The 12,678-nt window shown below is 42.8% G+C and overlaps 1 protein-coding gene across 1 annotated transcript; it reads left to right on the top strand.

The window, feature by feature from the left end:
• The first annotated feature begins 277 nt into the window (after positions 1-277).
• On the top strand, positions 278-12,678 carry LOC139750842 (troponin C, isotype gamma). Its single transcript, XM_071665628.1, has 6 exons — positions 278-573; positions 5,573-5,600; positions 7,311-7,454; positions 8,607-8,726; positions 9,067-9,198; positions 11,569-12,678. Exons 1-6 carry the CDS (start codon positions 571-573, stop codon positions 11,592-11,594), a joined length of 453 nt encoding a protein of 150 aa, XP_071521729.1. The 5' UTR covers positions 278-570; the 3' UTR covers positions 11,595-12,678.

Raw genomic sequence — 12,678 nt, 5'->3', positions numbered from 1 at the left:
TTGAAGTTCTTTATTTTCTTTTTATTACAGTCAGCGTCGTGTTCAGAATACGTAGCCAACACGGCCAGTAGAACACTAGGGAAGCAGCAGGACGAAGAGCCAGGCGGACCAGCCAGCCAACCAGTGGGGTTCCCGGGTTTGACTCTCGCCCAGACAGATATAGCAAGCTCGAAAACAGCTATATAATACTTCGTGTTACAGCTGAGCAAGCTAGGGCAGGAGGGGAGGGGAATGTCTGGCGGGGAGGTATAGTTGGTGGTGGTGGTGGTGGTGGAGAGAACCGAGTGGTTTAGGTTGTGGTGGTGGTGGTGGTGGTGGGGGAAGGAGGGGGAGAGGCAGATTAAAACAGGGGACAGCCAGAGGTCCACGTTTCTTCCCTAAGGAATTCGTCGAGGAGGAAGAGGAGGAGGAGGAGGAGGAGGTGCGGTGGGGGTAAGGGGGGGTTGAGAATATAATGGGAGGAGTGTGAGGGAGGACGTCCCACTGGCACAGGTACCCCCAGTCGCTGAGGAGGAGCTGCCCTGCTCTCTTGTCACCCACCTGTAGTGTCATCTTCCTCCACGCGTCAACATGGTGAGTGTGGGGCACACCTTCCCCCCAAGCCATAGCCACCCGGGACCACACCACCACCTGTGTACCACACCTGGTCTGTGCTGAGGCCTCTTTTGGTTGTCTGTGCAGGATACAAGCCTCTCTTCATTGTCTGTGCAAGATACAAAGCTCTCCTCGTTGTCAGTGCAGGATACAAGCCCTTCTTCGTTGTCTGTACAGGATCCCAAGCATCTCGTTGTTGCCTTTGCAAGATACAAGCCTCTCCTCGTTGTCTGTGCAGGACACAAACCACTCCTCGTTGTCTGTGCAGGATACAAGCTTCTCATTGTCTGTTCAGAGTACCTATTACTTTGTTGTCTGTGCAGGGTATGGTCCTCCTCCTCGTCTGTACGTGATAGAAGCCTCATCTCGTTGTCTGTCCAGAGTATCCCATCTGTCTCTCCCCGTTGTGTGTGTGTGTGTGTGTGTGTGTGTGTGTGTGTGTGTGTGTGTGTGTGTGCAGGGTGTAGTGTAGCGGGGGTGCGACATAAGACCGTGTCCACATGCAAGGTTGGTAGTGATGATGGCGTGTGACGTCTGCAGTGCAGTGGATCTGATGGTGGCAAGAGGTACACCCTCACCTGCACCTGTGACGGTGGCCTGAGGGAACTGTGAGGTTAGGGTAGGTTAGGGTAGGTTAGGTTAGGTTAGGGTAGGTTAGGGTAGGTTAGGTTAGGTTAGGGTAGGTTAGGTTAGGGTAGGTTAGGTTAGGGTAGGTTAGGTGTGTGTGTGTGTGTGTGTGTGTGTGTGTGTGTGTGTGTGTGTGTGTGTGTGTGTGTGTGTGTGTGTGTGTGTGTGTGTGTGTGTGTGTGTGTGTGTGTGAGGAGTGAGTGGGTTGACATGTGAGTGCGTTGGCTGATCCTGTGTCAAGAAGCGGTGTGTGATACTTGATCCTGCGTTTGGGGTATGTTGAAGTATGTGTGTGCACATGACCGTTGTTTGTATGTTAGAGAGAGAGAGGGAGAGAGAGAGAGAGAGAGAGAGAGAGAGAGAGAGAGAGAGAGAGAGAGAGAGAGAGAGAGAGAGAGAGAGAGAGGCTCCACAAGTTTAGAACTCCCTCCCCGTACAGTCCAAATAGTTAATTACACACACACACACACACACACACACACACACACACACACACACACACACACACACATACACACACACACACACCAGCCTAAGCCAGATACCCATTTATCGACCATCACCAAGAGAAGGATGAATTGATGAGGCTGGCTATGAGCCGACTGCTGCCCCCAGAATTCGAACCTGGGCTGGCACGTGCACGAATCATGGTCAGCGACGCTAACCACAACACCAAGTGTGTGTGTGTGTGTGTGTGTGTGTGTGTGATTACTGACTGCGTGTTACGGGGAGAAAGTTTTACATTCGTGCTGCCCTGTACCTAAACTTTGTATATATGTAACTATATATTTACCCATATGTACGTACACACACACACACACACACACACACACACACACACACACACACACACACACACCAGCCTAAACCAGGGACCCACTAATGGACTCGACCCGAGCAGAGGATGTACACCTGGGTTGGGTGAAGGCCGACAGCCACGCTCAGGATTCGAACCCATACAGGTCCGACCTTAAGCTGGCCTGTACTAAGCGCGGCCAGTAACACTAAACACTGAGCCACTTCACCAGCAGTTTGTAGGCAGTTTAGAGAAAAAGAAAAATAGGAAAAGCACTTCATACGGTAGTTAACACGTCTTCCTACTACTGTAGATGAAGCTAAATGGAAAAGATCTTGAATGAATATATATTTTGATAAGGTCTCTCACATCACTGGCTGGAATTATCTGTATTTCGAGTAAATCTTGTGATATTTTTGACATTTTTGGAAAAGAAATATCCTATGATATCAAATTATGGAGTAATGAATTTCTAACTAATTCATATGCTGCTTATTGCTATTTCAAAAGAATTCTTTTCTTTTTTGATATTTTTATACATAAATGTAACCAATTTTAAGTTTTATTCTTGAGGAGAATGAAGAAGACTTACGATATCTTAATCAGACTGATATCAAATTCAAACGATTTAGAAACGCAAAATCCAGTGGGATTTCAAATCTAGATAGCATGCTGAGTGTACATAAGAGCCTCATGCCACAGGGGTCTACGTGTGCTCTGGTATCACGTTTCTGGTAGTTTACGTAAACTCTGGCTCCGATCTGTTCACTGCTGTATATATAAGCACTCACACCAGTTACATACTTTTGGTAGTTTACATTAGTTCTGGGAAATGTTCGTTCGCAGTAGTTTACGTAAACTCACATCCCAGCACGCTCATCGTAGTTTACATGAACTTGTGCTAATCATATATATATATATATATATATATATATATATATATATATATATATATATATATATATATATATATATATATATATCTCCCCTGATGATGTGATTACACGAAAGTGCACTTGGGAACTTTACTGAAATTCTACTGCAAGCGTTTGCCCTTGTAGTTTCAAGTGGCTCTGATAGCAGCAGTTTGTAGCCAGTTTAGAGTAAGATGTGGGGGAGAGGCAGCAACACCTCTCCTCCGCGGCAATTTACACAATTCCCGCCACTAGTATTCTTCCGGCAGTTTACACAATCCCTGGCACGGCTGCACGGTCGAGGGGCTGCCGCTAACGGCTGGCAGAGACACACTCAGGATTCCTGGGCTTAGCAATTATCCAATGACTTACGAAGGTATTTTACTTTTGTCCCGCTTTTTCTTCTGGGAGTTGAGGAGAGACGCTTAGAAATCATCTCACGGAGGGAGGAGTAATGGTAGTTTATCTCTTCTTTTTTTTCTTTCCTCCGTGTCAGGAGAGCCATACATGCGTGAGTAACATGCGTGAGTGATTAAGTAATGGTAATGACCTATTTGTGTTGTTATGGGGGAGGGAGTTCTACACTCGTGAGGCCCATCTCTTGAATATTCTCTACTGTGTGTGTGTGTGTAATTATCTGTCTGTACATAACGAGGAGGGAATGTACACTCGTTGTGACCCACTTACAGTAATTGATTATCTACTTCCAATCATCAATGTCTACTGAAAGGGAGAGAATTTTACACTCGTGAGGCCCCGTTTGGGTGTAAATAGATAAATGAATAAATAACTGTTTATTGGGTTTAGTCAGCCATTCTGCTGAGAAAACACATTTGAGGCATAACAGATATTGCAGAACTAGGTTATAATGATTACTAGCTAACTAGTCATAGATGAGCTTAAGATCAAAGTGAGGCTGGAGAGTTCCACACTTTGTGTGTGTGTGTGGGGGGGGGGGGGGGGGTTCTAAGAGTCACCTAGCCCCCCCCCAATCCCCTCCCTCCTCCTATAGCCATCTTTTGGCATCCAACTACTTCCGGGATTGTAACACGATCTTACGGACGGTATTCCCCTCTCTTGGTACCACTGGCTGAACCATGTGGGTACGCTCCCTTAAGTCCTGAACGGCGTGGGTAGACTTGCTGTCCAGCTCAGTGAGGACATCTGTGGCTTTGAGGAACACCATGGCCGTGATATGCCCCAGGAGTCTAAGGCATATTTGCGCGTGATCAAGTATATTCTTATGAGTCCGCGGGGAAAATGAAACACGATAAATTACCGGGTGCACTTTCGTGTCTGAGTTTGAGTTTAAGAAAATGTATTCCATTAGACCTAAGTTAAAGTACCCTAGATCTTTCATTGATAAATTCCTTAAGTCAGCAAAGAAATCATTTTATAGAGTTGAACCCAAACCTCCCATTCACATCAAGAATCTTTTAGTTCTCCCTATTAATAGTAATTTCACTTTACTTTCCATGTTGCTTAAATCCTTTGATGTAAATGTTGCCTTCAGCAACAATAATACTATAAAGAATATCTTAATCAGGAACTCACCAGAAAATTCTCCTGGATGCATCTATAAAGTGCCATGTAGATATTGTGATAAGTTTTATGTTGGGCAGACTGGTAAGGATCTTTCTGTTAGACTTAAGCAACATCACTCTCGTATAAGAATAGGACAAGAATCAAATGCCTTGTTTTATCACGTTAAAAACTATAATCATGTATTGACTGGAGTAATATCATCTCAGTTATTAACTCTAACTCCAGTACCACGAGAAATACCATTGGATCTTCTATTAATAGATACACAAAGAATTATAACCTTAATATTGGTGAAGTTCTATACATATTGCATAACTTTATTGTTGATGAAATTTGTAAACTATTCACCTTCTTGTCCACATAATAAGTTTATGATACGCTCGCTGTCTGTCTTGGACAATCACTTGTTTACCAAATGGCGTCCTAGCTACGCCTCTTCGTCGTATATCAACTGAGTGTTTCCTTCTTGTATCTCCCCTGATGATGTGATTATTACACGACAGTTCCCTTGAGAACTTATCGTATATCATTTTCCCCGTGGACTCATAGGAATATATATTTATGTATATATATATATATATATATATATATATATATATATATATATATATATATATATATATATATATATATATATATATATATATATATATATATATTTGCATGATATTCTAAATTTTTCTGTGTAACATTCTTCCACAATGATAACATCTGACGTCCTCTGCAGAAGGGACTAATAAAAGTTGTTATTTTTTTATTCATTTCAACATTTTGTTCTCATTCTTTATTTTCACGTGCACTATGGTGTTTTTTTTTTTTATTAATCAACAGAATATCTTCATATGTCTCACAGTAAATAATCCATTATTATTTCCCTATTTATTTGAGTGAAAATCAGTTATTTCTATTATTTTTCAGCTTCTTTTTTGATTTATTTGTTATTAACTTGTACGCACATACATACATACATACATACATACATATGTGCATATATGTATATGTATAGGTGTATGTACGTATTGCCTTAATGAGCTCCATGTTGCCCATGATTCAGCCTCAGGGACCTTTATTAACACGACGCTACCTACTGTTGCAGGATATGCTTGATGAGGAACAGATCGGCGGTATGTATTAGTCTCATGTAGCCAGGTGCATGTTGTGGCCCAGCTGGACAACGTCCCTCCTTATAGCCCATTGCACTGTGGCCCAAATGGCCAGCCTCTCACCCACCTCCCATGCATTGTGGCCCAGATGGTCACCTTTCTCCTCTACATCCCATGACGTCCGAGTGGCCAGGTTCTCTCTCAGAACACCATGCATTTTGGCCCAGCTGGCCATCCCCTACACCCAGTGCATTTTCACAAAGAACGCCATCATCCCACCACAGCCCACCACACCCACACTGTGGCCCAGGTGGTCATTTTTCCCACCACATCCAACCACACATACTGTGGCCCAGGAGGCCATCGTCCCACCACACCCCACTACACACACTTTGGCCCACGTGGCCACAGTGTTATTTTGAGTTCCTTTCTATCACTCCTGACCCAGTAGTCACAACACGATCCTGCAGTGTATACCTGACAACCAAGCACTGCATACCTAACGGTTATACACTATACATATATCCGACAACCATGCACTGTATACCCATCAACCATGCACTGTATACCTGAATACAATGCACTGCATACCCTACTAACATGCAATATATACCCGATGACCAAGCACTGCATACATGCGCTATATACCCGACAACCATGCATTGTATACCCGACGACCATGCACTGTCCACCTGCTCACCAGCATGGTAAACCCATCCGTCTTGCTTAATTTTACTTTTGAGTTGCAACAGTTGGAATGAATCATCACTTACTTACCAGTTCCTTCCTCATTTTTGCTTTATTGTTATGATTTTGTTCTTATTATCTCATGTTTTTACTCTTATGATTCCTTTCTCCGCTGCAGACTACGTTAATCCCTCAATGGTTCACTATCATCTGTAAATTCAAAGATGGTCTGTTATCGCCCTCACTGGGATCATATCATCCGTAGACTTCACAATACATCCATCATAGTAGCTGGGAGGGTTAGGGAGGGAGTTAGTAGCCTGGAGAGGGGGAAGGAGAATGTTGTGATGAGTATCGAACTGGTCCCCCCCCCTCCATCCCCCCCTAAGAAAAGATAAGTATGTAGATTGTAACGCCACTAGTACAGCACTTGGACATTTTCTCCAGCCTCCTCCGAACCCTCCAGTGGTTTACACTTCACCGATTAAGGAGACTATCAAATGCTAAAGAGAGGGTTAGAATCTCGATTCATTTTCCATGAACCTCCTGCCAAGGACGACACTTCTAATCAGCTCTCAATAACTGTTCTGGGTTATTCAAACAGTGGCAAAGTAATGGTCAGCAACTCCCAGGAAGAAGCTTTTGTCATATATTTCATAACAGTAAGAGATGGATCTGCCTCTTATATGTCTTACAAGGTTGTTCTTTGTTCCGTTTCGTTCAGGACTCGTATCTGCCCCTCACCCCAGAGACTCATTGCAATAAAGTAATCAGTGAAATCCAGCTTGGAAAAAGTGCCAACATTTTCACCACCCCAAACATCACTTGAATTCTGCTGTACCCGACAACCTGATCCAAGATTTCAATCTTTATTATTTCTCTTTCTAACCTCGTCTTCTCCTGCCTATTAGTCCCTTCTCATTCACCATCACGCCTCATTGACATCCTGCCATACTATCACACCTCATAACGTTGTCAGCACCATCCGTCAACACCGCCTGTGATGTTAGCCAGCGACGCACTAACTCGAGCCTTCTCTTGCAGCCCTCCAGAAGGCCTTCGACTCCTTCGACACTGACAAGAAGGGCTACATCACCCCCGACACCGTCAGCACCATCCTGAGGATGATGGGCGTCAAGGTCTCCGAGAAGAACCTTCAGGAGATCATCGCCGAGACTGACGAAGATGGTAAGGTCGAGGCCCAGGGTGGAGGTGGACCTTCAGTGGTCATCACGAGAAACCTTGTTATATATAGAGACCTTCACTATCCCCTTACAGACTCGACTAACACAGGTCCTTACCCTGCCTAGTACTAACGCCAGTTAAGGCATGTATAGATAGAAACTCTATGATGTCGACTCTCTAGTTCTGATAGTGACAACACAGAGTAGTTGCAGTAATCACATCTAACACTAACGACAAGATACATGATTAACCTGAGCTATGTATTATCCATGTTGCTGCGTTTACCACCACACCTGGTTATGGAGGCATCAGGCTTTAGTTTCCCTAACTTATGGAAATTTTCTGTCCCATTCAGAATCTCAGGCTAGGTGATCGTCTCGTCTGCTGGAGGCATTTGTAAGCCAATAATGCCAGGTTTGTTGTAGAATAAGCGACCGTCTGGAGAGACAATATGTTTGTAAATACTCAAGCATTCTCGTGTGTTTTTCTTCGAACATAGAATGTATAATTCACAAGGTTTTTCATTACCATAGATAGCATCTCTGTCTATGACCTCTATGTCACACTATGAGTTACGGAAACACCTTGAATAGATACGGTTCTTTATATAGTCACGATATGATGCGTGTCAGATGTTACATCCTATTTTGTTATGCGTCAGAAGTAGATCACGTCTTTTGATAATGATGAAGAACCGAGTTACTGACATCTGCTGCCTGGCATACGAGGCATCTGAAGAAGGTACCTTACACCACACTGACCTTATGTATCTACCTTACACCACGCCTACCTCATATATCTTACCTTACACTGCAACTACCTCATATATCTTACCTCACACCACACCTACATCTTATATCTTACCTTACACCACACCTACCTCATAATCTTACCTTACACTGCACCTACCTAATATATCTTATCTTACACTGCACCTACCTCATATATCTTACCTACACTGCACCTACCTCATATATCTTACCTCACACCACACCTACCTCTTCTACTATTGTAACACACTGAAGGCAAAGCTTTTACCTTACCCTTGCTCTTCAGCGTCACATTGTACTACATCCTGATTCTACCACTTGTGCCTTACACTAAACCTCATACTTGTAGTGAACTTTGTAAATGAACCTCGCATCTCGTCCTCAGGATCTGGTGAGCTGGAGTTCGAAGAGTTCGTAGAGTTGGCGGCCAAGTTCCTCATTGAGGAGGACGAGGAGGCGCTGAAGGCCGAGTTGAAAGAAGCCTTCCGTATCTATGACAAGGGCGGTAAGTCTGAGAGCTCAGGTGGGAGTAACCCTGTGCTTAATCTTTTTCTGGTCGTTTAGTATAGAATAATTGATGATATCTATATGTGAATTTATCTATATCTGGATTACTGTTAAATCTCCTGAATTTCATGAAGACACCTAACGCTGAGACACTCACTGTATCACAATGAAGAAATCCAGCTTGTAACAAGTTGCCCTTCCCGTATTGCCTTCAAATACAAATTTCCTGAAACTACACGTGACAGAAAATGGGAGAGAGATTCATGAATAGTTTCCATGCGACAATGTTGTGAGGGACTGATTGAACAGTGAACATTGTCCACAACCTCGTCCAACAGGTAACGGCTACATCACCACCGACACCTTGAAGGAGATCCTCCGCGAGCTAGACAACAGGCTGACGGAGGAGGACTTGGATGGCATCATCGAAGAAGTGGACGAGGACGGCTCCGGAACCCTGGACTTCGACGGTGAGCGGGGAGGGGAGATCAGACAGACCAGAGATGTTTTTACAGATAAGACAGGGATGTGACAGACAGAGGGTTTTGATCTGATAGAGGAAGGGTACAGGTGAGACAGTAGACTGAATACAAACAATGTCAACTTATCACAGATGAAGAATTTTTGAATCAGTGAAGATGGATATCTGTAACAAGACAGAGGTTCTTGAAAACATACAGTACTCATAGATTTAATTAGACTGTATGATGAGTGTCACATCAGGGCGTTGATCTAACTTCCGCCTGCGTCAGCTTTAAAGATCTTGTACCAGCGTTGAAGAATGTGTGGAAGTCGAGAACGTTATCCCGGAGAGCAAAAATGGGTATGTTTGAAGGAATAGTGATTCCAACAATGTTATATGGTTGCGAGGCGTGGGCTATAGATAGGGTTGTGCGGAGGAGGGTGTATGTATTAGAAATGAAATGTTTAAGGACAATATGTGGCGTGAGGTGGTTTGATCGAGTAAGTAATGAAAGGGTAAGAGAGATGTGTGGTAATCAAAAAAGTGTGGTTGAGAGAGCAGAAGAGGGTGCATCAAAATGGTTTGGTCACATGGAGACAATGAGTGTGGAAAGATTGACAAAGAGGATATATGTGTCAGAGGTGGAAGGAACGAGAAGTGGGAGACCAAATTGGAGGTGGAAGGATGGAGTGAAAAAGATTTTGAGTGATCGGGGCCTGAACATACAGAAGGGTGAAAAGCGTACAAGGAATAGAGTGAATGGGAACGATGTGATATACCGGGATCGACGTGCTGTCAATGGATTGAACCAGGGCATGTGAAGCGTCTGAGGTAAACCATGGAAAGTTTTGTGGGGCCTGGATGTGGAAAGGGAGCTGTGGTTTCGGTGCATTAAACATGACAGCTAGAGACTGAGTGTGAACGAATGTGGCTTTTGTTGTCTTTTCCTATCGTCACCTCGGGCGCGCGCAGGGGGAGGGGGGTACCATTTTTCTGTGTGGCGGAAGCGACGAGAATGGATGAAGGCAGCAAGTATGAATATGTCCATGTGTATTTATGTATATGTCTGTGTATGTATACGTATGTATACGTTGAAATGTACAGGTATGTATATGTGCGTGTGTGGGCGTGTATGTATATACATGTGTATGTTGGTGGGTTGGGCTATACTTTCGTCTGTTTCCTTGCGCTACCTCGCTAACGCGGGAGACAGCAACAAAGTATAGTAAACAAATGAACAAATAGATGAATATATATATATATATATATATATATATATATATATATATATATATATATATATATATATATATATATTCATTTATATTTATTTTGCTTTGTCGCTGTCTCCCGCGTTTGCGAGGTAGCGCAAGGAAACAGACGAAAGAAATGGCCCAACCCACCCCCATACACATGTATATACACACACGTCCACACACGCAAATATACATACCTATACATCTCAATGTACACATATATATACACACACAGACACATACATATATACCCATGCACACAATTCACACTGTCTGCCTTTATTCATTCCCATCGCCACCTCGCCACACATGGAATACCATACCCCTCCCCCTCATGTGTGCGAGGTAGTGCTATGAAAAGACAACAAAGGCCCCATTCGTTCACACTCAGTCTCTAGCTGTCATGCAATAATGCCCGAAACCACAGCTCCCTTTCCACATCCAGGCCCCACACAACTTTCCATGGTTTACCCCAGACGCTTCACATGCCCTGATTCAATCCACTGACAGCACGTCAACCCCGGTATACCACATCGATCCAATTCACTGTATTCCTTGCCCGCCTTTCACCCTCCTGCATGTTCAGGTCCCGATCACTCAAAATCTTTTTCACTCCATCTTTCCACGTCCAATTTGGTCTCCCATTTCTCCTCGTTCCCTCCACCTCCGACACATATATCCTCTTGGTCAATCTTTCCTCACTCATTCTCTCCATGTGCCCAAACCATTTCAAAACACCCTCTTCTGCTCTCTCAACCACGCTCTTTTTATTTCCACACATCTCTCTTACCCTTACATTACTTACTCGATCAAACCACCTCACACCACACATTGTCCTCAAACATCTCATTTCCAGCACATCCATCCTCCTGCGCACAACTCTATCCATAGCCCACGCCTCGCAACCATACAACATTGTTGGAACCACTATTCCTTCAAACATACCCATTTTTGCTTTCCGAGATAATATATATATATAATCCCAATTAAGTTGTCCTTCAACCGCACTGAAACTAAAAACTTTGCTCTTATTTACTGCCACCTGTTAACACATATCTAATATTTACTATTGTGAATTATTGATACATATCTAAAAGTTACTATTTTTTTTTTTTTGACAGAGTTCATGGATATGATGGCCGGTTGAATCTATTCAGCAGCATGTTAACAGAAGACATCACATTCACTTGAATTTACTCGCCTATGATGTATTCTATTTTCTGTCATTGTATCTACGTTGTTTATGTCCTGAACCACCGCTTTGATTTTGATATGTTTGGCCTCGTCTTTATGTCTTGGTTCTACCTGGCCACCATCCACAGTTGTAGGGGCCAGGCCCTCCCTATGCCTAATATGAATAACACTTCATGTATCGTCGTATTCCTCAAGTAATCGCAATGATATTTTTTCCTGTTTATAAATCAGTAATGCATACTAGTTTCTGTTGCTGTGGACCTTTAAAAGTGTTTTTACAATAACTTTTTTTATATCTATTTTTCGTTCAGTTCCTTTGTGTCCCTGAAATAATTTTCTATGGTCGCATTTTCCTCCCTAGCAGTTCTTATGGTTTTTGTTTTTATTTTTTATTTTCTTCATAGTTAACTTTCTTTTAGTGTACCCAAACGTTCTTAATATCGTTCCTTTAACGTTTCTATGTTTGCTGGATCATGTAATTAGAATGCTCAGTGCTTTGTTATTCTTCAGTAATGAACAAAGTCAGAGCAGTTAGTCTCTCCCAACGAGACATTAGATATACATATATATATGTACTTTTACTATATATACCTTCACTATATATATATATATATATATATATATATATATATATATATATATATATATATATATATATATATATATATATACGTTTACTATCCCCTTGCAGAACCCACTAACTCAGGTCCGTAACACACTCGGTACTAAGGCCAGTTCAAGCACTTGTATATAGAAACTCTTATCATCTTGCCTCATTATTCTAGACAAGCCTCACCTCTCTTAATGGTAGTCGACCTTGTCTACAGATGCTTAAGTGTTATTAGGTCAGTGTTGCCTTCTCCATCCTGTAATTTATGCTGATGTTTAACGTTTCTTGTCACCATCTCATAATGTTACACACGTCCATCATCTGCGCCATGTTTGTGGTGCAGTCATAATCACGGAGTTCGTCTGGTTAATGAACAGCCCTTCACTACACCGGCTGTTTGTAATAAATATGAAAGAGATCAAAACTA

Source organism: Panulirus ornatus, chromosome 10 (genome assembly GCF_036320965.1).
Source record: "Panulirus ornatus isolate Po-2019 chromosome 10, ASM3632096v1, whole genome shotgun sequence".
Classification (NCBI taxonomy): Eukaryota; Metazoa; Arthropoda; class Malacostraca; order Decapoda; family Palinuridae; genus Panulirus; species Panulirus ornatus.
Note: the sequence above shows the minus strand (reverse complement) of the source record. Positions and strands in the feature narration are given on the sequence as shown.

What these genes read in the sequence shown, in the direction of transcription:
- LOC139750842 (XM_071665628.1), top strand. An exon ending in CGCCGAGACTGACGAAGATG is followed by an intron (nt 7,455 to 8,606) that starts GTAAGGTCGAGG and finishes TCTCGTCCTCAG; the next exon opens with GATCTGGTGAGCTGGAGTTC. An exon ending in CCGTATCTATGACAAGGGCG is followed by an intron (nt 8,727 to 9,066) that starts GTAAGTCTGAGA and finishes CTCGTCCAACAG; the next exon opens with GTAACGGCTACATCACCACC.